The 26,042-nt window shown below is 42.3% G+C and overlaps 2 protein-coding genes across 7 annotated transcripts; both read right to left on the bottom strand.

Moving 5' to 3' along the window:
• Positions 1-77: 77 nt before the first annotated feature.
• On the bottom strand, positions 78-13,801 carry agfg1b (ArfGAP with FG repeats 1b). Of its 3 annotated transcripts, XR_007038784.1 has the most exons (13): positions 13,456-13,801; positions 10,061-10,154; positions 9,698-9,813; positions 6,370-6,508; positions 6,115-6,265; positions 5,907-6,014; positions 5,483-5,627; positions 3,000-3,079; positions 2,807-2,899; positions 2,458-2,616; positions 1,940-2,034; positions 1,645-1,770; positions 78-1,538 (listed from the first exon to the last, which is right to left on the bottom strand). XR_007038784.1 is itself a non-coding variant. In XM_047369191.1 (12 exons), exons 1-12 carry the CDS (start codon positions 13,620-13,622, stop codon positions 1,711-1,713), a joined length of 1,407 nt encoding a protein of 468 aa, XP_047225147.1. In that variant the 5' UTR covers positions 13,623-13,801; the 3' UTR covers positions 78-1,710. The 3 variants fall into 3 exon arrangements, 2 of the variants coding, with proteins under 2 accessions (XP_047225147.1, XP_047225148.1); XM_047369191.1 differs by having other exon boundaries at positions 78-1,770; XM_047369192.1 differs by lacking the exon at positions 5,907-6,014 and having other exon boundaries at positions 78-1,770; positions 13,456-13,800.
• Positions 13,802-14,716: 915 nt separating this feature from the next.
• On the bottom strand, positions 14,717-25,386 carry zgc:110269 (probable flap endonuclease 1 homolog). Of its 4 annotated transcripts, none has more exons than XM_047368153.1 (11): positions 25,137-25,386; positions 23,701-23,767; positions 23,423-23,525; positions 23,123-23,177; positions 22,959-23,020; positions 22,741-22,877; positions 17,776-17,836; positions 17,489-17,620; positions 17,260-17,405; positions 17,008-17,152; positions 14,717-15,572 (listed from the first exon to the last, which is right to left on the bottom strand). In XM_047368153.1, exons 1-11 carry the CDS (start codon positions 25,207-25,209, stop codon positions 15,516-15,518), a joined length of 1,038 nt encoding a protein of 345 aa, XP_047224109.1. In that variant the 5' UTR covers positions 25,210-25,386; the 3' UTR covers positions 14,717-15,515. The 4 variants fall into 4 exon arrangements, with proteins under 4 accessions (XP_047224109.1, XP_047224110.1, XP_047224111.1 ...); XM_047368154.1 differs by lacking the exon at positions 25,137-25,386 and adding an exon at positions 24,488-25,114 and having other exon boundaries at positions 23,104-23,177; XM_047368155.1 differs by lacking the exon at positions 25,137-25,386 and adding an exon at positions 24,088-24,462 and having other exon boundaries at positions 23,104-23,177.
• Positions 25,387-26,042: the final 656 nt, after the last annotated feature.

Raw genomic sequence — 26,042 nt, 5'->3', positions numbered from 1 at the left:
TGACCTGTTAGCGTCCATTCATGTTACTCCACTGTTATATATGTCATGTGCAATAAAAAGACTTAGGAGCTAAACAGTGTAGTTAAAAAAATCTTTTAATTTATTTATATATATATTTATATATGTACACATTTACTACCTATTCTTGTAAAACAAGAAACATTTTCTAAAACAGCTGAAACCAAAATTGTTCATATTCAGGGGCTGATCTAGTGTTGTGTGTAGTCCCTGAAGACTTGTTTTTTTCCTTCGCCTACTTTTAAAACAAACCACAGCACATTTTGCCCATCTGATCTGATGCTTTAAAAACAAGGCAAAGAGGACAGATTCAAAGACAGGATAGTGATCTCTAATAGATGTTTAGTTTTCAAATGTTGAAGATGTTCTGCTTTTAAAGGACAAGCCACCCCCCAAAAAACCATAGGATATTGACTTCAGTTGTTCTGAGGTAGCCCAAACGGGATCACAATCCTGAGGCTTTCAATAACAATCTCTTCCTGTTGTTTTTATTCATAGAATATAGTGAGAATCTGAATTATGCTCCCCTGACAATCAGCACAACTAAAGTTACAAGAGTATCCTTACCAACTTTAAAAAAGACTTATTAGTTTACCATGAAACAAAGAAATCCTCCCAACACCTAACCTTTACTTGGTTCTGCTCCATTTGTGCTCTATAAGACATGCCTGTGGGTAAAACACTAGACTCTGCTTGCCTCATAATCTAACAATGTCTGCTGCACTTAATATGAAAGCCAAATTATTGTGCATTGCCAATAGGCATGGGCCTGTTCTCACAGATTCAAGTCCTTTTAATGAGATGCTAGCAAAAAAGCCAGAATGGTTAGGAGTTGGTATGGAGCTGTTGGAACTGTTGTATTTTTACTTAAGGTCATATGGTGAGAGTCTTATACCAGCCCATGCCTTATTGACAATTTTGAAATGTTAGCCTGTAGTTCCAGATCAATGCCAAATTACATTAGCCTGCTCTGCATTTCATGTTTAAAAAAGGTCCAGTCTTTTGGACTAAAGCCTACTCTTATATTTCAGGAACTGCATTAACGGAAATATGGTTTAATACAGGAAAACCCAAAAAGGGGTTCTTAAATAAAACTGAAAAAATCCCTTTTTTAAAACAAAACAAAAAAAACAATATCATCATGACTGCTTCAATCTACTAATTGTAGATTTAGATGGGACCCTGTTAAAATGTAAACTCTTATCTATTAGTTCGAAGCCACTTTTCTCCCTTCCTCTTTTTTGTTTTTTTGTTTTTTTAAAAACAAGATTTGTGGATATGTATCCTTGTTAGTTCAGTCCTTATTTTACGTTACATGTACTTGTTTTTGATTACAAAGAGTGATATGCACAAAGCTTACAGTTATAACAAAAAATAAAATAAAAAGCATATAATATCAGAATATAGTCCAGACAATACATTTCACTCACAACTGTCCCTTAGTCCTCAATATATTCCTTTGTACTCCTTCATAGTGTTGTAAACTTCCTGCATGGAGAGAATATATATATATCTATATATAGATATATATATCTATATATATATATCTATATATATATAGATATCTATATATAGATATATATATAAATACATTTTTTTAAAGAAATGTACTGCCACTAATCACATGATGGAACAGGTGCGTTTGAGTATGTGCTGCATGCTGCCCTCTGGTGGCCAAGAGCAGGAGCTGTGCTACAGGAAAGGGTTGGTGGATGAACCTCCAGAGGGGAACGGCCCAGCTGGTGGTCCTGCCTGAAAACAAGGAACATCCAAGATTAGATTCCACACACCAACAGGAAAAAAACACTGCAGCAGTAGAAATATTCCTGGTAGGCCTGAATTTGTATAAAGAGATAGGCTTACTGAAAACCTTAAACAGTCTTAGAAAAACTGGGGAAAACATGAGGCAGTGCATGCTCACCATAAATGGGTTATTGGACATGCCAGGAACAGCCATGGGCTGCCCAAAGGGTGTAATCGAGGGCTTGTTCTGACTGTAGACTGGGAACGCGGGCCCTAAGGGGGATAAGGGGAAGGATTTTGGCTTCGCTTCACAGATAAACATGAATTTTACAACAATTTAAACCATGAAGGTTACCTTTTAAAAACTCTGAAAGAATAGGGATGTGGAGAGGAGAAATAAACAGGAGTAAAACCCCAGCATATTACATTGCATTTAGGTGTAAACAGAGCCTTATTCACAATGTTAGTTTTTTGTGATTGTGTTTCTGGACAAGGACAAAAACTCTAAAGCTTCACACCCTAAATGCAACCTTTAATAGCTGTGCAGCAGCTGCCAAGACAAATCAAAATTTTAGCCAAATTGTAAATGCACAGATCAAGTGGATTGAAAACATAATGGCAGTAAAGGAACCAAATTGAAGGCAGGTACTGCACAGGTACAGCAATGTAAGAGGACAGAGGGGGCAGGGCACTAACCATTAGACTGAGGGTGATAGGCCCCAGGTTGAGAGTAAGGAATGGGGGCCTGGCCAGGGAATTGCTGCTGGAAGTTTCCGCTGAAACTGGTCGGAAGGCAGTAGGAAGACGCATTCCCAAAGCCGGCGGGCATGCTCATAGAGCCAGTACCGAATGAGGCTATGAAACACACATACCATGTGTGCACAGCAACAGTACACACATATCCACAACACACACACACAGATACTTTAGATACTTAGCATATCACTATACTACTTGTCAATGTAACATAGTTACATTAAAATTGCACTAGTATCTAATCAGAAACATGAATTAACGAAGGTTTTTCTATTTTAAATGTTCTCACCTGCAACTGGACCTCTGCCGTTGGTCTGGAAGGGGTTGGAAGCCATGTCAGAGGCTATTGCCGCGGCAACAAAAGGATTAGTGGACGGCACCGCTAGGACCAAACAGTCGGAAAATCAGTATGGTGTATATGTGTGTATGTGTATGTGTATATATATAACTTTGTAATCAACGCTGAAACATTAATGGGCCACCTCCAAAGCCAGGCTGCATGCTGGCCATCACAGGTTGGTTCTGAGCTGGTGAAGAACTAAGCACAGGTCCAAATACGGCCCTGTGGGGGAATAAAAAGACTCTATAAAGCTTGAGCGTGTCTGTTTAACAACTGTAGGCTATGCCGAGTAATAATGAGCTGTCAGAACAGGAGTAAATACACCACTAGATCTGCTTCACCAGAAAAAACAGGAACTCATCTCCGAGACTTGCAAAGTATTCATAACTTTCTCACATTTTGTCACATCGCAACCACAAACATTCATCTGAATTATTGGGATTTTATCGGATGAAACAATACTAAGTAGCACATCATTGTGAACTGGAAGGATATTGATTTTCAAAATAGTTCACAAATAAAAATCTGAAAAGTACGACATATTCAGCCCCCATTACTCTGTTAACCTTAAATAAGTCCAGCTGTTCTGTTTCTGGCCTTAAATGTTTTGTAGAACATTAGTGAACAAACGGCCTCATGAAGACTAAGAAACAAAGAACACATTTCACATCAGTGGTTTTAGCGAAGGGGGAATTACTGATTTACTTTGGTTAAGGTACAGAGAAAGTACCTAGAATTCACTCAAATTATCACAAGTTATTTCCATTTAAGTGATATTATTAAAGTACTCACTTTTAAAAGTACTTATGTGCCAAATGAAAAGTATTTTACATTCAGCAAACTTAAATCTGTATTCCCTTATTCTGACTGAAGACCACAGCAAAACCAAATGATTTTAAAGATGAAGCAGCCTTTGTAAAAACAACAAAGTGAAGCACAGAAACACAGAAATGCTCTTACATATAACAAAGTAGGTTTTCAGGTAGCAACACTAGCTTTTATTTCTAGGTTTATTTCTGCTAAATAATTTTTACCTGGCTTTCTGTTAACCACCCCCTATTTCTGTCTAGACAGGAGGAAGAGTTTCCCAAATCAGGATCTATCAACATTTCTTAGGGGGATGCACTGAACCAGGCCCAGCTGGGACAGCACCTGCAGCTTCTTTTCAGTGAGGCACGAGAGGCAAGAGAGCAGGAATGTTCCTGGTGAAGGAAGGAGATGGTGCAGAATGCTGCATTTAATCAAGCATTCCTTGGAGTGCTGGGAGAGCTTGTACCAGCATTGCAATATACTGACAGAGGCTGCAAAACATTTGAGCTGGGGTGAAGGTCCACCTGTCCTCATCAACACAACGTTCCTAAACATGCAGTTAAGCCCAAAATGATTCATAACCCTGGCAGATTTGGGTTTAGAATAATCTTTTAATTTAATCAACATGTACTTTCCAACTGGAAGCAATGTTAACATTTTGGAGTGGCCTAGCCTGAGTCCCAGCTTGCATCTGATGGAGAATATGTGAAGGGAGCAAAAGATTAGGGTGATGGTAAAGAGTCCTTCCAACCTGAAAGACTTGAGATAAATCGTCAAATGTATCTGTTTTATTATTTTGAAAGATGTCTGTCTCATTTCCTGTCAGAAACAAATGTTCTTAACTGGAAAGCCACGGCTACAATGCAATGGTAAAGATCAAATAATAATTCATATGTTAGAATGGTCTAGTCAAAGTCCAACATAAATCCATTCGAGAATCTGTTGCAAAACATTAAAACTGATGTTCATAGACAGCCTCCATTCAATCTGACTGAGCTTGGACTATTCTACAAAGTCTGGATATGGAAAGCTGATAAAGACAATCACTAAGTCAGCCTTCTATCACCTGAAGAACATTTCCATGCTAACAGACTAATGTCTCAGCAGGATCTCAAAATACTCATCCATGCATTTATCTTTAGTTGATTTGATTACTGCAGCGGTGTGATGCCTAAAACATCAATCATACAGCTGCAGCTGATCCAGAACGCTGGTGCCTGGTCTTCACGAGAACTAAGAAAGTAGATCACATCGCCCTAGTTCCAGTGGCTCCCTGGACCTCAGAGAATAGACAATAAAATACTTCTGTTAGTTTATAAATCACTGAGTGGCACCAAAACACATTAAAAACAGACTTCTGATGTCTCAACCTCATGCCACTGCAATGTACTTTTTCCTGATGTAAAGCACTGAGTTGTCTTGTTGCTGAAATGTACTATTTAAATAAACTTGCCTTGCGTAGAGACAAAAAGAGCAAAAAGTGGTTCTACATATTTGTAACTCAGGGAGGCAGAAATCAAATCTGTGTAATACTTCTTTTCAGATTTCTGTTGAGAAGTTTTCTAAATCATGTATCATTTTCTGTCCAACCCACAAATCCTGCTCTACTTTATGTGGGTCAATCACATTAAATCCCAATAAAATCCCTTCAGGTTTGCGGTTGTGACATGGTAAAGTGTGGAGAAGTTTAGGGGGTATGAATACTTTTGAAAGGTCTTGAAGATGTCCGGTTTGTGTAGTATGTTTTCCAGTCTGCAGGAGGCGTGTGTAAAAATCCATATGTGATGGACCTGTGTGTGTGTGCCAGGCTCTCACCCTTGCACACTGCTGCCTGTGGTGGCAGAGAAGCTCAGCTCATTGTCCAACTCGGCCAGCGCAGCATAGCGGTCCTCTGTGCACTTCGCTGTCTGGGACTGAGCTGGAACAGCACTGGACACTGAGGGAATTGGCACACCTCCCCCTTTGAACAAAAACGATTACTGTCACAAAAGCCAAATAAACACAACATAAATGTACAAAAACAGAGGGCTCTGTGGGGTTTCCGTATTTCTAACTGGCAGAAAGCCTGGGTGTGATACTCAGCATTTAGTTTAACGAGCTAAACTGGCTCATTAAACTAATATCTGTCACTGGCATAGATGGTAGTCAGTAAACTAAAACAAAAAACATGAAGCAAACTGAACAGGAATGAGTGTGTGTGGAAAAGATGACAGGATGAAGGTGATGGGGAAGGTGGTACCTGATGAAAAGGACTTTGAGGGAGGTGATGTGCTCAGATGTGATGAAATTGAAGTGTTTCCAAATGCTTCAAAGTTGGCAAAGTTGGTGTTTGAATTACCCTGACGTGCTGCAGCCGTATGGGAAGAAACCATAACATGGAAAAGGAATGGGGTCATGGAAAAACAAAGGAGTATGTTTTACTCGACCTCAGTCAAAAACAGACTTACCTGACTGGCTTGGAAAATGTGCAAAATTGGCAAAGTTGGTGGAGGGGGCAGTTTGAGGAGCAGCAAAAATATCTCCACCCAGGTCCGAGAGCAAGTCAAACTTCTTCTCCTGGGCAGCGCTGTGAGCCTGGGAGCGACTTAGCCCCGGAGACTGAAACGTGGGACATGGAGATAAATGTGAAATGTCTCCTGACAACTATAACCCAGATGAATGTGAGATTTACTGGACAGTTGAAGCTCAGAGAGGATTCCTACCTGGCGCAGTGGTGTCTTGTTGAGTTGCAGGGTTTTCAGGGGCTGGACTTCTGGGGTGCTCCCGGTGCTGCTCGCTGAGGAGCCGGACACAGAGGCCTGAACACTTGCTACTGCCCGTGCCTGGTCTGGAGGAACATACCTGAGCATTCAGGGAACACCAGCAACAGAAGTGTTCCTCAGATTTTTTGACTTTTATTGCATTACATCAATAAAACGTTTTACTGCGACAGAGGATGTTTCATGTTTTTAAATTCTTTAGAAAATTCTTCTGCTGTCTTTCATACGCAGATATTTCTTTAAAATGGGTTGTTTCATTCTACAAACTATACAGCAGGAAAATATACAGACACGTGGATAATGTAGAGATGATGTGCTGTCAGACTGAAACACATGGTTAAGATTATGGCAAAGGAAGCTAACAATTAGACTTCAACACTTTTTCACATTCCAGCTGATGCTAACAACGCAGCGGTTCTGAGTCATCCTGGGACCTTTGACTTTCTCCCTGTCTAAAGCTTTTCATGCTGCAAAGCATTTGTGTTTATGTGATAGACATACATGATGTAGAGCATCATTGTAAAGTTAAATTAAAATCATTCATTCTTGCCCAAAGAATAATGAAAAGTATGGTGTGTATTTGTTTTTAACCCCCTGAGTGGGAGGTGGGGGGGTGCACAACCACTTTTCCCTCTGGTCACAGCTGCAGATGTGTTTTGGGGCGTGTTCCTAACAGATGTGCACATCCAAAGCCTGAAGTTTTTTGCCCATTCTTCTTTGCAAAATGGTTCCAGCAAATTCAGTGTGATAGGATGGAACTGCTGTAAACTGCAATTTTAAAGGCTTCCCACAGATTCTCAATTAAATTTAGGTTTGGCCTTTGAATAGGGCATACTGAAACTTGAATATCCACAGTTCAAAAAAATAAAAGGAACACTCAAATAACACATCCTAGATCTGAATGAATGAAATATTCTCATTGAATACTTTGTTCTGTACAAAGTTGAATGTGCTGACAACAAAATCACACAAAAATCATCAACGGAAATCAAATTTATTAACCAATGGAGGCCTGGATTTGGAGTCACACACAAAATTAAAGTGGAAAAACACACTACAGGCTGATCCAACTTTGATGTAATGTCCTTAAAACAAGTCAAAATGAGGCTCAGTATTGTGTGTGGCCTCCATGTGTCTGTATGACCTCCCTACAACGCCTGGACATGCTCCTGATGAGATGGAGGATGGTCTCCTGAGGGATCTCCTCCCAGACCTGGACTAAAGCATCCACCAACTCCTGGACAGTCTGTGGTGCAACGTGACGTTGGTGGATGGAGCGAGACATGATGTCTCAGATGTGCTCAATCGGATTCAGGTCTGGGTAACGGGCGGGCCAGTCCATAGCTTCAATGTCTTCATCTTGCAGGAACTGCTGACACACTCCAGCCACATGAGGTCTAGCATTGTCCAGCATTAGAAGGAATCCAGGCCAACCGCACCAGCATATGGTCTCACAAGGGGTCTGAGGATCTCATCTCGGTACTTAATGGCAGTCAGGCTACCTCTGGCGAGCCCATGGAAAGAAATGCCACCCCACACCATTACTGACCCACTGCCAAACCAGTCATGCTGAAGGATATTGCAGGCAGCAGATCGCTCTCCACGGTGTCTCCAGACTCTGTCACGTCTGTCACATGTGCTCAGTGTGAACCTGCTTTCATCTGTGAAGAGCACAGGGCACCAGTGGCCAATTTACCAATCCTGGTGTTCTCTAGCAAATGCCAAGCGTCCTGCACAGTGTTGGGCTGTGACCACAACCCCCATTTGTGGACGTCGGGCCCTCATACCATCCTCATGGAGTCGGTTTCTAACCGTTTGTGCAGACACCTGCACATTTGTGGCCTGCTGGAGGTCATTTTGCAGGGCTCTGCCAGTGCTCCTCCTGTTCCTCCTTGCACAAAGGTGGAGGTAGTGGTCCTGCTGCTCGGTTGTTGCCCTCCTACAGCCTCCTCCACGTCTGCTGGTGTACTGGCCTGTCTCCTGGTAGCGCCTCCAGGCTCTGGACACTACGCTGACAGACACAGCAAACTTTCTTGCCACAGCTCACATTGATGTGCCATCCTGGATGAGCTGCACTACCTGAGCCACTTGTGTGGGTTGTAGAGTCCGTCTCATGCTACCACGAGTGTGAAAGCACCACCAACATTCAAAAGTGACCAAAACATCAGCCAGAAAGCATCGGTACTGAGAAGTGGTCCGTGGTCCCCACCTGCAGAACCACTCCTTTATTGAGTGTGTCTTGTTAATCTCCAAAGATTTCCTCCTGTTGTCTTTTCCATTTGTACAACAACAGTGAAATTGATTGTCAATCAGTGTTGCTTCCTAAGTGGACAGTTTGATTTCACACAAGTTTGATTTACTTGGAGTTATATTGTGTTGTTTAAGTGTTCCCTTTATTTTTTTGAGCAGGGTATATGACTTAAACCATTCCATTGTAGGACTATGTTTAGGATTGTTGTCCTGATGGAAGGTGAAGATTTTACAGCCTCTACCAGGTTCTCTTTCAAGACTGTCCTGTATTTGTCTCCATCCATCTTCTCATCAACTGACCAGACCAGTTTCCCTGTTCACACTACAGAAAAGCATCCCCACAGTTTGATACTGCCACCACCATGTGTTACCATTGGGATGATGTGCTTAGGGTAATGTGCAGTGTTAGTTTTTCACCACACAGTATTTTGCATGGAGGCCACAAAGTGTAATCTGGGCTCGTCTGACCAGATCCCCTTCTTACACATGTTTGAGATGTGTCCTAGATGGCTTCAAGCACACTTTCAATTCTTATGGCTTTCATTCGTCCACTTCTTTTCTAAGCACACTTCCACAAAGGCAGCACTTGTACAGAGCACAACTAATAGTTCTCATGTTTCAGTCTCTCACCTGAGCTGTGGATCTCTGCAGCTCCTTCAGAGTTACCAGAAGCCTCTGGGCTGCTTCTCTGAGTAATGCTATCCTTGGCTGGTCTGTTAGTTTAGGTGGCCAGTCATGTCTTGATAGGTTTACAGTTTATAGTTTACAGTATTATTTCCATTTTGAATGACGGATTAAACAAGTGGACTCCATTTACAAATGAAGAGACTTCTGAAGGCGATTGGTTGGGTGTTATTAGCGGGTATCAGAGTGTACCCTGCACTTTTCAGATTTGTATTCGTTAAAACATTTTAAAACCATGTATTACTGTCCTTCAATTTCACAATGATGCCCAACTTGGTGTTGGTCTAAGACGTACATTAAATGTGTTCTGGTAATGTGACAAAATGTGAGAAATTACCATCTTTTCTTCTCGTATTTCTCCTGAAGGAACTCTTTTACTTTCTGTGGTTCTCGGAAATCTGGAACAACTGATGTCCTGTCATCATAAAGGCCGAGCCAGATGTGTTTACAGACCTACAAGGGGGGGCACAGGAATGAGCAGAGAGAGAAGGGTAGGGAACGAATTGAAGGGGGTAGAAGGCAGGACAGAGGTGAGAGATAGTTAAGTGGATGGAGGGGGAAGGGATGGTAAGTAGAGGACACAAAAAGAAGAGAGAGAGGAATAAGTTAACTAAGGACAGCGAGTCATTGTAACAACTATCAAAATAAGGACAGGAATGAGGGACCCAAAAACACCGTGGTGGGAAGACGTGCAGGGTACCTCGTTGCCGTGTTTCTGTAGGAACTCTATTTCCTGCTGTGTGAATGTGGTCATAGAGATGGACTTCACTCTGTGTGGGGGATTCAGTCCTCGCCTGTGGGCGGATGAGTTTTACGTTAGCTAGAGAACAACAGAAGCAACTCAGGGCTGTTCATACATGAAACAGCCAAACAAGAATCAAACCACACACACACACACACACACACACACACACTCTTTGGATCAAACCCATCTGCATTCAGTGCAGGCTCGGCATGTTAGCTTTAAATCCCAACGAATGGAACGCCATGAAGGCAGATCTAAAAATAAACTCACCCCATATCCATTAGTCTACGGTAATACAATATCACTATATTAAGTAGTCCAGGTGTACACAGCAATGACGCCAGCCAGTTACACAAATGCAGCATTTAGTTATCCTCTTGTGGAGCTAACAGTGGTAAGATGATAATTATCACTGGGAATTTTTTATCATAGCATATCATAAAAACAATGTATTTTAAAGCAGAAGAGCAGAAAAAAATAAATTGAATAAATGTAAATGATTAGGACCTGTGCAACGTACCTGCCAACTCGGAGGATAACACTTAGTTTAAATTATTACAAACTATAAAGCTAACTCGTGATTAAGCTTTTGTATTTTTAGACTGTTTGTAATGTATATTGTTTCTTTATGTGACATTTTCAAATGGTTTCCTCTTAGATTATTTTCATGTGGGGTCTTTCTGCATGTGGTTTGCATGCTCTCCCTGTGGATGTGTGGGTTCTCTGACTTCCTCCCACAGTCCAAAAATGTAATCGTTAGGTTAATTGGTCTCTCCAAATTGCCCTTAGATACGAGTGTGTGTGTGTGTGTGCGTGTCTGGGTGTTTGTCCTGTGTGTGTCTGTTTTGCCCTGTGATGTGTGACCTGTGCAGGGTGTACCCCACCTCTCACACCATGCATAAACAGGGAGAACATACAGGCCAAAATCACCATGGTAAAAGTCCTCAGGGGCTTTAATCTATATTTGTTTCCAATTAAAAATTGCTAGATAGTTTTATTGTGAATTTTTTTTCTTTCTTCCCTGCTCAGCAATACATTTAGCAAAATTTAAATAAAAGATAGTAGAAAAAAACAAATTATTGTAGATTCGAAAAAGGATGCCAGATGTTTACAGATGTTTGCCTTAATAAAAGGAAAGGTGTACAGTTTGTCTACAAAATGTTGCTGGTACATTTAGGAAGATATAAATTTATCATTGAAAACCTCATCCTAAAACAAAAGGACACAAGGTGTCCATCTGCATCAGCGCCCTATGATGGAGGGCCAGAGTTGTACTGTTTCTGAACTGCAGGTAGGGGCCACAAATTATTCCAAATGGCCCCCGGGCTACACTTTGGGCTCCCCTGATGTAGAGAAAACCAGGACAATCTTGCTACAAGGCAACAGTGCAACCTAATTCACCATGCAGTCCAGTGTATACATACAGACATCTTCACTAATATTTGACCAGAAGTGGTACCTCGACCACAAGCTTTTTGTTAAACCGTTACCAATCTGAATATTTGATCACCATTCTTGGTGGATTTGGCAGAGTTATGTGAAATTGGTTGCTTTCTTGGCGTGGACCCGGTTTGTAAGCAGAATGAACAATTTTATCAGTCTTTTATCAGACTATGGCAATGCCATTTCAAAGCCTTACTGTTGGCCTACTGTATCCATTGCAAACCCAGTTGTGATGTGTCTAGAGGATCATTTCCTTGTTGGAACACCCAACTGTGTCCAGATTTCAATCATCTAGCTGCTGATTTGAGGTGAAGTACAAGAATTTGTACGTAGTCCTTCTTCATTCTTTTATCCACTCTGTGCAATGCATCAATACCGCCATCAGTGAAACAGTCCCACGGCATGATGCTGCCACCACTATGGTTGACAGTTTGGACGATATTCTTAGGTTTGAAAGCCTAACCTTAACTCCTTAAAACTATTTCCTTGTCGATATGGTTTAATAACTTTTCTTAATCCCACCTTGAAGTGTTTGTGAAAGGGGCTTTGGTCTCAGCAGTTAACATGACCCGGCAAGTTAAAAGACATTCAACAACCTTCAGCACCTCTTATTAAAGAAGTGTACATTTTTGTGCCCGTATGTATAATTTTGACCCTACATGGATTCAAGAAAATGTATACTAAACTTAAAATTGTGCACCTAATTCTTGTTTTAGAAAGAAAAATACAGCTGCGTAGTAATTTTACCATGAACAACCACATGCCCACAATTATCATGACATTCAAGCCTGGATGAGTTTCTGTAAACTTCTGACCACAACTGCATGTTATGTTCTAAGTCCTGTTATGAATGTGTTTTATTGTCATCTAGAAATGTGGCAAACATTACATTAAAACACAAAAGACTGAAAAAGAGTTTAAGACCACGTGCCTGTGTTGTCTGGGATTGCCTTATATGGAGAAAAAATCTAACCCTCTGATTGTCACTGAATAATTCAGTCCCTTTGTGTGTGTGTGTGTGTGTGTGTGCTACATAAGTCTGAGTCAAGGGGAAAGGTCATGAATGAAACAGATTATTATCATTAAGTGTCATACTACTGGGATATTAAGGCTCCTACAAACATTTTTAGCATCAACGTCACATTTGAAATACTGAGAGGATGGTAGGTGGACAGTCTTGTCCAGTGCAGCGATATTCACACATTACAACCTTACAAAACAGAGGGGAAATGCTGAAAGCATTATACAGTTATAACACTGCCTGGATGGTGGCTTGCGACACCACCACATGAGTAAACCCCAGGTGACGCACAGAGAGCAGGATAAGCAGAAATGTGTTTTATGTGCAGACCAAGTCGATTACTCAAATCCGAGCAATGATTTTCTGATGATAACATCTTTTCCATCCTTTACTCTGGTCTTGCTTTTTCAGATGCTTTCTAATTTCAAAGACCGACCCAGCCTTCCCACATATAGAGCTGTGTGTTTTCCATCTGGATCTGGGAGGTAAATAAGATGATCTCCAACATCCAGTTTTAATATATCAGCCAAACACCTGAACGTTTTCAGGAATTCGCAGCAACGTTATACGTGCTAACCCTGACCATAGATGCACTGTGAGTGAGACATCTAATAGTGATCCTACACACATGCACAACAAGGCATCTCATCATGCTGAAGTAGCTGTAAACAAACCAATCTGCCTCCTGCAGGACCATAAAGCCCAGCCCAACGGCCTCTGGCTGAACCAGAGGGAGCGTCAACGTTACCTGTCCTGTCTTTCTCAATAGCTAATGAGCTAACGGTATCAGACCTCCCGGAGCTTCACGGCGAAAGCGTCGCCTCGTCGCTCCGTGGCGGTTGGTGTAAACAACAAATAACACGCTGGAGCTAAAAGGGACACTCACAGGATCCCGGAGCAGGTGGTGCAGACGAAGGAGCCCACTGTCATGTTGACATAAGTCGGGCCGCGCTGATCACAGTCGAAGCATTTCCTATTCGCGGGCAGGCTAGTCATTTCCCGGAGCATCTTTAGGTGAGTCTCCTCCTGCTTTCGCTTCGCACTCGTCGCCATGTCGGGGAAAAGGCAGCTAGTATCACCGAGAGAAGTTTGGTCAAATAGCCCGGCAGCGGAGTGCGTTTCTTAGGGGAAGACTCGCCGCGTCTAACGGCTGGGAACGAGGAGACACCTTGCTGAGGTCCAGCGAGCAGATTGGGCGACTGACAAACTTCTTCTTCTGTAACTGAAACGTCGGCAAACCCAACCCCCTCCCCCAGAGCCTGCGCCATCTGTTGGTTTGGAATGCTGCCTTGTCTTTTTTTCCACGATGACAACAAAATTATAGTCGTAAATAATAAATATTAATATAATATTTGAAAAAAAAAGTTTTGCATTATAGATGAGTAATACCATTAAAATCCTATAGCTTCAACACAAGTACATAGATTGTGCATAATGCTGTACCCTGCTGGTCATTGCTATGCATATTATACTTTGCTTTATTGCACTTCTTGCAATTCTTACATTTTTGTTACATTGTGTTGCTGTTTTACTCTTTTATGCCATGGAAGCTGTGATGCAAAATTTCGCTATGTATATATTCATGTCTGCATAATGACAATAAACACAATTCTGATTTATAAATTAACAGAAAATGCATCATAATTTGTATTCATTTTGGTTTGAAAGCATACACAATAATGTCCACATTTGTCATTTTACAGTCATCTGTTAAAACAATTATTTTATGTCTGTTTAACTCAAAGTCACTGCTTGGGGCTATGACTGCTATGTCCAATAATTGGTTGGTAATTGATTTGATACACAGGTTACCCAATTAGATCTAAGTGTATATTTAAAGATAGTTTAAATTCTTTAATGATGACCCGAAGCTCAGGAAATATCAAAATATTAAACACTGACAAAATATATCTGATTTAGCACATGATAATTTGAAATGTGAATTATTTGATCTTGATATTTGTGTATTTAATACATTATTGGCACATTAATATACTTAAATGTTTTTATTCAATGTGTTTATTAAAATTGTATCTTAAATAAAATCCCATGCTTAAATATTTAACAAAACGTCTAGCATTCTGTAGGAAATGGTCCCAAGATATACCTGTTAATAGAATTCCTGTCAGGAACAAAAACACAGCACAAACAAGTACAACTGAATTTTAATTTTAAAAGAAAAACAATATTACATAAAAACAACAAATAAAACAAAAACAGGTTTTACACTTTTCTTCAAAATATCTTTTTCACTTGGACTTAGTTATCTCACTTTCTCTTTAAAGCAACAAAGTGCACATTTTAAAATTCAAGCCTTGGGTTTCTGTCTTGGCCCCTGTTAGACAACAGGTGCTGACTGAATATCCAGAGAAGAGGCATCGCCTGTCCCTAGTTTTGGCCTCCCTGACAGAGATCACTCTGTTCTCTTTCATGGCCGTACACCTCCTGCTCTGCTCGTCTCACAAACTCCACAGGAAACTGCTTGATGCACCAACACTAAAAACCGGATCGCATTGTTCTGAACCCGTGTGCACACAATGACACAATATAATATGTACTGTCAAAGGCAATAGTGTTCCAGTGAAGGGATGAAGGGCTGTGGCCAATATATTTCCATGATTCTCAGTGGCGTTTCTTCTAATTTGATCAAAAACAAGCTTTTTAATCAAAGCAGTCATTTTTTTAACCGCACAACTGTTATCAACCAGCAGCTGCTTGAATTTACTTTCAGAATTATTGGACAGAATAGAAATAAACATCTGTTACCATAAAAAAATGCAGCTTGATGATTTTTGTACAGATTATTTACCTCTGAGCACCATATTAAGGTTGCGTTACAGATCCGGCAAACCGACACTTAAACTGACATTATTATTGTAACTATTTTGATGTAAGCAGGCAGATTATTGAAAGCTAACCTTCCAAAAGGTTAACGTAAAGGCTGACTTATTTTGATCTTGGTCTCTTGTTGCTGTCACCTAAGGAGGATGGTGCTTCCACCGGCTGTGGGAAATAGAAGAGAAAAAACAAATGTTTAGACAAATCAAAATAGCAGATCTGAATCACTGAAAAAAAAGTATCTAAGCATAATCACAATCATGACCAAACATAGAGGAAGTGACACCAATGTGTTTTGCAATCCCCTTAACCACCTTTTTCGTGAAGACTCTTCACACCGTTTTTACATTATTCTGAGTCAGATGTGTTGATTCCTAGCAAAGACCTTTATTGGCTTAAAATGTTTACTTTATTGTATATTTATGGCATTAAATGATCAGCTAACATTTCAGCACAGACATGTCTTCAGCATATATAAAGTTGAGAAACTGTCTGGTTAAACTGACTATATCTAATCAGCAGGCTGATTGTTATAGAAGAGGGCCGGACGTGTTAGGAACCATTGCCTGTGTTAGCAATGGTCACCACTAATCTGAATCAAAATTAGCTCATATGTAGGAAACAGAATAGTTCAGCAGGTAGAACTGTTTTCATCATCATCTTCTGAGGAGTGTGATACTGAGTTTTAATGCCACCAGGGCAAAGCTTGCTCAAGTCTGGCAGCAAGTGGATGTGAGTGCATCGGCACACAGTTAGGCAAAAACCTTTGGAGTTCGGCTACGGACAAGAAGGGCAGCAAAGAAATCACTTCTGGAAGGAAAACATCAAAGACAGACTGAAATTCTGCAGGTGGCGGACAGACGGACAGCAGTAGACTGCGGCAAAGTCTCTGATGAATTCTCCCAATTGTTTAGGACATCTGAAAAATTGTTTGTACAGCAAAGTAAAGGGGTGGTGTGCCAACAGCGAAGCATCCTGATTACAATCCATTTATAGGGTTGCTCTTCTTCCAAGGCAGTGGGCTTCTTCGCTGTGGGATCAAAAATGTCTCACATGAGCAACCTTCTGAAACAATCCAGGAACAATTCTGTGATGATCTGTGCTTTCAACATTGATGCAGCACAATGTCACAAGGCAAAAATGATAAAGATAAGGTTTAAAGGTCACAATGTTAAAATTTTGGACCTGTGGTCAGGAACGCCCCAAATCTTAACCCTACTAAGAACCTGCGGTCAGCTCTCAAGATGCAGGTGGAGAGACAGAAGACAATGAACTATGATCAACTCCAAGCACTTAGAAGACAAGAATGGGCCACCATCAGTCAGCGTTTTGTCAAAAGCTGATACCCAGCATGTCAGAGTAAATTACCACAGAAGTTGTGAAAATGATTTTTTTTTTTTTTAAAGAAAACAGAAAATAATAAAACACTTTCATTTCTTCTTCAGTTTATCACAGAAACACGTAGGAACTATTGTAAAAAAGCTCCAAACACATTTACAATAATGTTTGGGGATGAGTAAGGTTGATGAAGTAGTGAAGCCTAACACTTTAATGTTCATGCACGTTTGTTGATTTATTTTCCCTATTTTGCTCTCCTCACCTGTTCTCTCTTTCTAGTAATTCTGAAGAAGTTCTCCATGCGAGTCTGCCTGGAATATCCTGCTGCCTTCTCCATTTTCCTCTTCTCCCGCCTATTTTCTCGATTTTTATGAAATGTCTTCATGCGATGACGGATCCTCTCCTCCCTAAAAAAATATACAGAGGCAAATGGGTCTTGTGTAAGCTGGAATCCAATGGATCCACAGTCATTTGGATCCATATCAAAAGGAAAACAAGCTTCACGAATACGTACTTGACATGTTTGGTGTGACAGAGGAAGCCAACCACGGCTTCTTCATCTGGCTCGGTCCAAACTAATTCAGGAACTGTAGTTTCTGTTGCATCCAAGAAGATCTTCCTTGCCTCTTTGTATTTCCAGAATTGTGGTACAGGATGGGTCTGGAAATAAGTGAATAGATTAGATTTTTTAGAACTATTTTTATAACAAGGTGAAGATCACAACAAGAAACCTTATGTCTTACTTTTCTATTGATGTGCAAAACCACATTCTCAATAGTACGATGGTTCTGGATCAGCGTCAGAGCTCTCTTGGGACCTAAACCAGGGATCTTGTCGCAGTAGTCGCAGCCCAGCAAAATACAAAGGTCCACAAGCTAAGGGGCCATTTACAAAATAAGAGGTCAAAGAGTGAAGTCATTTTTTTTTTTTTACTTGGAATGACTCCAATAAAAAGGAAATTTACTTGAATAAATGTGACGATAGAACGCCTCTTCTTTTACAAAACGTTTCATGAATGTTTCACTCTTACCTCCTCATGATTAATTTGAAGTTTCTCCAACAGCTTGGGTAATGAGTATTCCATGACTTCACTGAGAACAGAAGCATAAAATCCAACCCGGATCAGGCTTGCCAACTTTAACAGCGGTTCCCCACATACAGCAAGACACTTAACACTGTTGCAAGCATAAAACCAACAACTAGCAGGTTTCTATAACAACTGAAAATACTTACAGAATATGCACCTAGTTTGCACACTTGTTTACACTGCACATGACAGGCTTCAGTGGTGAATTAGAGACACTAATGGATACTTGTCAAAACCTGCTAGAATTATGAGGATCACTTTAATCATTTTAAAATGATTGAGAATAAATATTTCTATGAGAACAGATGGATCCAGATTTGCCAAACATGCACTTTAAGGTTATTAACCTTTCAGGACTACAGGTACATCTAAAACAAATTACAATATTGTAAAAAGGTTCAATATTTGTGGTCACTCAGAAAGTGAAACTTGCATCTAGATTCATTATACAGAGTGAAATATTTCATGCCTTTATTTCTTTAGATTATTTAGATGATTATAGCTTACAGACAATGAAAACCCAAAATGGAATGTAATGAAAATTAGAATATTGTGAAAAAGTTAAATATTGGAAACTCATGGTGTCACACCCTAATCAGGTAATTAACTCAAAACACCAGCAAAGATTTCCTGAGCCTCTAAATGGTCTCAGTCTGGGTCAGTAGGATACAAAATCATAGAAAAGACTGCTGACTGGACAGATGTCACTGACATCCTTTAGTGGTCCAAAGTCTTCTCTTCAGATGAAAGTAAAGTTTGCATTTTATTTAGAAATCAAGGTCTCAGAGTCTGAAGGAAGAGTGGAGAGGCCCAGAATCCATGTTGCTTGAAGTCCAGTGTGAGGTTTTCACAGTCAGAGATGATCTGGGTCGCCAGGTCATCTGCTGGTGTTGGTACACTGTGTTTTCTGATGTCCACAGTTAACGCAGCCCTTACCAAGACATTTTAGAGCACTTCATGCGTCCTACTGGAGACAAGCTTAATGGAGATGCTGATTTGATCTTCCAGCAGGGGTTGGTACCGGCCCACACTGCCAAAAGGTACCAAAAGCTGGTTCAATGACCATGGTGTTACTGTGCTTGACTGGTCAGCAAACTGACCTGACCTGAAAATTCAGGTCAGTTGCAAATTCAGTCCAATCAAATGGATGGTCTGATCTTTTATATTTTGCGGATAATTATTTTATCAAACCATGATACTAAAATAAGCCAGGCAGTCCATTGTTGTGATTCTGTTATACTCTGATTTAAATATTGTATCTTATTCTTCTATAAATACAATCCCTCAAATGGAGCTACGTCTGTTGATATCAGTTGTTTCCTAACTACTTAAATGGTATGTTTAAATGAAAATTTAATGTGTTTATTTGTCAATGAGTCCTAAAGCCGGTGCTGTCGTATGAGCACTGAACAATCCACTGAACTATAAAGCTGAGGAGCTGTTCACAACAATAAAACATCAACGAAGGAGCTGCAAAGATCCACAGCTCAGATGGGAGAATCTTTTGACGGCTGACCTTGTTGGTAAGAAGGAGGCAGAATCATGCTGTAGAGATGCTTTTCTACAGCAGGGGCAGGGAAGCTAGTCAGAGGTGATGGGAAGATGGACGGAACTAAACTTCCAAAACTGGTAGAGGCATACTCTTAAAAGCAGTAACTGCAGTGAACAATGGTTCAACAAACTGCTTACTGATGGACTTGAGTACAAATGCCCTCTGTACCTTTCTACTCGTACTCATCGTCTTCCGCTTATCCGGGACCGGGTCACGGGGGCAGCAGATTCAGCAGACACCCAGACGTCCCTTCTCCCCAGACACCTCTTCCAGCTCCTCCGGGTGGAGCCCAAGGCGTTCCCAGGCCAGCCGAGAGACATAGTCCCTCCAGCGTGTCCTGGGCCGTCCCCTGGGCCTCCTCCTGGTGGGACGTGCCTGGAACACCTCCCGAGGAAGGCGTCCAGGAGGCATCCGGTATAGATGCCCGAGCCACCTCAACTGGCTCCTCTCGATGTGGAGGATCAGCAGCTCTACTCCGAGCCCCTCCCGCATGGCCAAGCTCCTCACCCTATCTCTAAGGGAGAGCCCGGCCACCCTACAGAGGAAGCTCATTTCCGCCGCTTGTATCCGGGATCTCATTCTTTCGGTCATGACCCAAAGTTCATGGCCATAGGTGAGGGTAGGAACGTAGACCGACTGGTAAATCGAGAGCTTCGCTTTTCGGCTCAGCTCTCTCTTCACCACAATGGACCGGCACAGAACCCCCATTACTGCGGCAGCCGCACCGATCTGTCTGTCGATCTCCCGCTCCATTCTTCCCTCACTTGTGAACACGACCCCGAGATACTTAAACTCCTCCACTTGAGGTAGGAACTCCCCTCCAACCTGAAGAGGACAAGACACCCTTTTCCGGTCGAGTACCATGGCCTCGGACTTGGAGGAGCTGATCCTCATCCCAGCCGCTTCACACTCGGCTGCGAACCGCCCCAGTGCATGCTGTAGGTCTTGGCTAGCGGGGGCCAGCAGGACACGTCATCTGCAAAAAGAGACGAAATCCACTGGTCCCCAAACCAGACCCCCTCCGGCCCTTGGCTGCGTCTAGAAATCCTGTCCATAAAAGTTATGAACAGGACCGGTGACAAAGGGCAGCCCTGCCGGAGTCCAACATGCACCGGGAACAGGTCCGACTTAGGGCCGTCAATGCGGACCAAACTCCTGCTCCGCTCGTACAGGGACCAGATGGCCCCTAATAAAGGGCCCCCGATTCCATACTCCTGAAGCACCCCCCACAGGGCATCATGAGGGACACAGTCGAATGCTTTCTCCAGGTCCACAAAACACATGTGGATCGGTTTGGCAAACTCCCATGAACCCTCGAGCACCCTGTAGAGGGTATAGAGCTGGTCCAGTGTTCCACAGCCGGGACGAAAACCACACTGTTCCTCCTGAAGCCAAGGTTCGACTATCGGCCGGACTCTCCTGTCCAATACCCCGGCGTAGGCCTTACCAGGTAGGCTGAGGAGTGTGATCCCCCTGTAGTTGGAATACACCCTCCGATCCCCCTTCTTATGAAGGGGGACCATCACCCCAGTCTGCCAGTCCAGAGGCACTGTCCCCGACCGACACACAATGTTGAAGAGGCATGTCAACCATGACAGCCCCACAACATCCAGAGATTTGAGGTACTCAGGGCGGATCTCATCCACCCCCGAAACCTTGCCACCGCGGAGCTTTTTAACCACCTCGGTGACTTCAGCGTGATGGAGTCCAACCCCGAGTCCCTAGCCTCTGTTTCCACCAGGGAATGCATGATGGCAGGATTGAGGAGATCCTCGAAGTACTCCTTCTACCTCCCGATAATGTTCTCAGTCGAGGTCAGCAGCCTCCCACCCCCACTATAAACTGTGTTGGCGAAGCACTGCTTCCCCCTCCTGAGGCGACGGACGGTTTGCCAGAATCGCTTCGAGGCCAACCGGTAGTCCTTCTCCATGGCCTCACCGAACTCCTCCCAGGCCCGAGTTTTTGCCTCTGCCACAGCCCGGGCTGCAGCACGCTTGGCCTCACGGTACCTGTCAGCCACCTCAGGAGTCTCACAAGCCAACCACAGCCGATAGGATTCCTTCTTCAGCTTGACAGCGTCCCTTACTGCCGGTGTCCACCACCGGGTTCTGAGATTGCCACTGCGACAGGCACCGCAGACCTTATGGCCGCTGCTACGGGCAGCGGCATTGACAATAGATGCGGAGAACATGGTCCAGTCGGACTCTATGGCTCCAACATACCCCGGGATCTGGTCAAAGCTCTCCCGGACAGACTTGGGCCTGCCAAGTCTGTCCGGCCCGTAGGCCCGTAGGCCAAGACAACAGTCAGAGACCTATCCCCAACCCGAAGGTGCAGGGATGCGACCCTCTCATCCACTGGGGTAAACCCCAACACGAGACGGCTGAGCTGGGGGGCAACAAGCAAACCAACACCAGCCCGCCACCTCTCCACGTGGGCCACTCCAGAGTAGAAGAGAGTCCAGCCCCTCTCGAGGAGATGGGTTCCAGAGCCCACGCTCTGCGTGGAGGCGAGCCCGACTATTTCTAGTTGATATCTCTCGACCTCCCGCACAAGCTCTAGCTCCTTCCCCCCCAGCGAGGTGACATTCCACGTCCCTAGAGCCAGCCTAAGCATCCGGGGATCGGGCCGCTGAGGTCTCCACCTTCGTCCGCCACCCAATCCTCTTTGCACCAATCCCTCACGGTTTCCCCTGCAGGTGGTGGGCCCACTGGGGGATGGCCTCGCGTCTCTCTTTCGGGCTTGGCCCGGCCGGGTCCCCGAGGAACAACCCGGCCACCAGGCGCTCTCCGGCGAGTCCCGACCCCAGGCCTGGCTCCAGGGTGGGACCCGGCTCCGTGCCTTGATATTTTAGTCCTCATGAAGGATTCTTTGTCTGACCCGTCACCTAGAGCCTGTTTGCCATGGGAGACCCTACCAGGGGCATTTAGGCCCCAGACAACATAGCATCTAGGATCATTTGAGCACTCAAACCCCTCCACCACGTTAAGGTGGCGGTTCAAGGACAAATGCCCTCTGTACCTTTCTATTCTTTTGTAAAATGTTCTGAAAACCATGTATATGGTTTTCTTTCCGTTGGAGGTTTTCCAGTCACATTCATAAGAACGCCTTTGGATCCCCAAGAATAAGCCAGTGAATGTTGCTGGAGAAAGGGATGTCTGTGGTTCCCTCTCGGACCCGTTTCCCCAGGCGACCCAATCTCGGACGGACGAACGATTTTTTTTCTACTTTGTAGAAGTTTGTGGTTGTAAAAACTATAAAATGTGAAAAAGGTCAGAGGGATTTAACACTTGCAAGGAAATTAATCAGCAAAACCAAGACAGTACGTCCTTAACACTCCTATAGACAGTCCATACCTGTCCCTCTTAGCATTCAGCTGGCGAATAAGAATATTAGATCCAAAGGGCAGCGTGTCCATGTCCTCGGAGGCCACTGCATCCACAACTCCCACTCTCACCAGCTTGGCGCATAGTGCCTCAGCGTCCCCTGGAGCCTGAAAGGTAAAATCTTGTGCATGAAGTGTGAGAATTAAAAAATGAGAAGGTATGTGGGTGGAAACTAATACAAGTTGTACCTGGATGACAGGCACACCTATATGTTTTAGTAGCTCAATAGCGTCGTTAGTCTGCGATGATGCTGCATTAAAAAAAAAAAAAAAAACTCAATGATAACATCCTAATTTTGAAACATTTCAAAACGACAACAAAACCTCCTTTTACACTCTGTGTGTATGTATACCCATTCCCGTTCTTTTGGGGGGGCTCCAACCGGCCGCCTGAGCTCGCCTCTCCAGCTGCACAAAAGCAGGTCTCCGTCAGTGCAAGGGATTTTAATCTGGATTCAGCCAATAATCAGTCGCTGTTTCTACCACATACACTTGTTTCAAATCTATAGTTACAGGCAAGCAGACAAGTTTTACTGCTGATGTGAGCATAATGGGGAATCATATTTGGTTTCTTTGACCCACACGTGTTCTCCAGCTCAAGAAAATTATCTCCAAAAACAAGTCAAAATACGCAGCCTGTAAATGTTTCTTACAACAGGCGTCTTTTCCACAGGAGGCTTTCCATCAAACACAAAGACTGGCTTTATGTCGTGTTCCAGGAAGGTCAGTGTGCGGAAAAAGACTCCAGTCAGGGGGCTACAGAGATGAAACCAAAACTATTTCAGCCAAACATCATCAACAAGAAAGAGAAACTATTTTGACAATTAAAGCCCAATTATTTTACTGTTGTTCACTGTACAGGTGTTTTATTTTTTCTGGACAGACAGATAAGTCAGACAGCATTGGTTGGTAGTTGTCAAAGATCTCTCACCTCAACGAGGGGGTTGCTGCTTGAAACTGATTCAGAACCACTGAGGTATCAAAGGCAATGACTTTCCCTGCGGAGAAATACTATGGCAGTGTTATGAATACAAAACTGCACAACTCTTCTTCAGTTACTGTGGGTTTCCTGTCAATGACATGGTTGCCCAGAGGACAAACTGAACAGATATTTACCTAAGGACTGAACAAAAAGTATCAGTTTGTTTCCTCTCTGTTTTGAGAACATCCAATGTGAATCACTGAATATAAAAATAGATTTCTATCGAATAAAACAACTGCCAAAATTAATAAATTGTGCAAGATCACCCCAGATACCATAATTTCTAAAAGCATGTTATGCAACAATAACTTGAATTATTGACTACCGGTATATCACCTTTTCAGTCATTGTGAAGGCAGCATCTGAATCTGGTTTAGGTTGGGACTTAACTGGTAACCGAAACATCAGGATTTTTTTCTTTGTAGATTTGCTGCTGTTTGGGATCATCCGCTTGACGACCCAGTTTGAGCCAAGCTTCAGTTGTCGGAAGGACTGCCTTGCGTTTGACTCAAAAACACTTTGGTAGATGGACGAATTTATGGTCATGATGACTCACTGCAAGATGCCTGGGTCCTGAGGCTGCAAAGTGAGCCCAAATTATCAGCCCTCCACCCCCCTTGCTTGGCAGGTAGTAATGCCATGTCTGATTTTTCTCTGCACATGCTTTTGTGCTTTACAGTCAAACATCTGTGATCCCATATATCCAACAGGATTTAAACCCAAACCATACTGCTACCTTCTTTTCAGAGAGAACACCTCTTCTTGTGGATGTCTTTGCAGAATAATGAAAACCAGATCTTATAATCCTACTCATAAAATGGTTAACAACAGCTGCTTCTGAGACCATTGTCTTCCCAGTAAGGCATTGTGTTAACACACCTGCAGGCCCCAGAACAGCAAGCTGCGTCCACTTCCTAATGATCAGTTAATCAATAGATTTTCTCAGCAGCACATGGCTGTTGTTTACATTTTTCATTTTGCACACAGCTTCTAGGCTTTGTTTTTTATTTTTTTTTATTTTTTTTTTCAACACCAGCTAGAGTCCAAATTATTCTTATCATGTATAATTCATTTATCATGTCATGAATAAATAAATAATTAGAACAGCCAGTAAATGTTCCTACAGATGTTAACACCTCTAACATCTCCACTCCTGGCAGAGGTTTCTGTTTAGTATTAGGGTTAGTCCAGTTAGTATGGTGGTGCATTTGACCTCATGTAAAAGCACTTTAAACTAATTTATTGATTTAAGCAACACTTAAACAGTTTTGATGTATATAATTAACTTAGAAGTCTTCTAAATGTATGCTAACGTTAGCAGCTAACGTGTTTTGTTAGAGATAAATAAGCAACATAAAGCTGGGCGGTGATCAGGTCTGTATTACCTGTATAGTCACTGATATCCTTATAGGAAACTGCATCTGAGCGAATTAAATCAGCCAGTTTAGTGATCCCCATCGTTTTCACTGATGGGCTATTGTTTTTGTTTTTTTTCTACTTCCGGGTTAAAACGAGGATTAAATAAAATAAGTGTTTGGTTTTTTTCAAAATATCTTACAGTAAATCTGTTTTTTTTTTTTTCCTTTCGGAAACTCGGACCTTGACTAAAATGATCTTCTATGAAATTCAGCTACAAACAACCTCGTCTTCCTGGTCCGGAACATCCCAATGTGGACAGTAGGGGTCAGTACTGAATAAGGAAATGGACATCCAGCATTTATTATGATAATATTTGCAGACATTTCACAAATGAATAAATTAGAAACACATATTAACGTATCCGAGCTTTAAATAAGTATCATTAACAGTACAAAAATGTATGTAATGTTCACAGAAGGATGATCACTGCAATATTATCCACAATAGATAAATACATACAATTCAAAAATATGAGTATTTTGTTTCCACTGCAGCCATCTACTACACCTGAGCATAAACACACTGGCTCTTGGATTTAAAGCCAACTCCATGATGAATAAAACAAGAAGGTTAATGGCATTTTTTGCTGAGAGAAAAAAAAACACCCTCTAATTGTATGACTAGTATCTGATATTCAATTCAATTCAATTCAGTTTATTTATATAAAGCCAATTCACAACACATGTTGTCTCAAGGCACTTCACAACAGTCAGGTACATACATTCCAATTAATCCTAATCATTGAACAGTGCAGTCAGATTCTGTTATTTATTCAAATTGGATAAAACGTGTTTCTGTCTAAGGAAACCCAGCAGATTGCATCCAGTCAGTGACTTGCAGCATATGTTCATGTAACATAGTAAGCATTTTCT

This window comes from Girardinichthys multiradiatus, chromosome 6, assembly GCF_021462225.1.
Source record: "Girardinichthys multiradiatus isolate DD_20200921_A chromosome 6, DD_fGirMul_XY1, whole genome shotgun sequence".
In the NCBI taxonomy this organism is placed as follows: Eukaryota; Metazoa; Chordata; class Actinopteri; order Cyprinodontiformes; family Goodeidae; genus Girardinichthys; species Girardinichthys multiradiatus.
The sequence above is the reverse complement of the archived record's forward strand: the minus strand, read 5'-3'. Positions and strand labels throughout refer to the sequence as shown.

What these genes read in the sequence shown, in the direction of transcription:
- agfg1b (XM_047369191.1), bottom strand. Translation starts at nt 13,622, where the DNA reads ATGGCGACGAGTGCGAAGCGAAAGCAGGAGGAGACTCACCTAAAGATG. An exon ending in ACAAGACACCACTGCGCCAG is followed by an intron (nt 6,266 to 6,369) that starts GTAGGAATCCTC and finishes CCCACGTTTCAG; the next exon opens with TCTCCGGGGCTAAGTCGCTC. An exon ending in TGTCCAATAACCCATTTATG is followed by an intron (nt 1,771 to 1,939) that starts GTGAGCATGCAC and finishes CCTTGTTTTCAG; the next exon opens with GCAGGACCACCAGCTGGGCC.
- zgc:110269 (XM_047368151.1), bottom strand. Translation starts at nt 25,209, where the DNA reads ATGGGGATCACTAAACTGGCTGATTTAATTCGCTCAGATGCAGTTTCC. An exon ending in CCCCAAAAGAACGGGAATGG is followed by an intron (nt 23,021 to 23,122) that starts GTATACATACAC and finishes TTTTTAATGCAG; the next exon opens with CATCATCGCAGACTAACGAC. An exon ending in TTACTAGAAAGAGAGAACAG is followed by an intron (nt 15,573 to 17,007) that starts GTGAGGAGAGCA and finishes TATTTCCCACAG; the next exon opens with CCGGTGGAAGCACCATCCTC.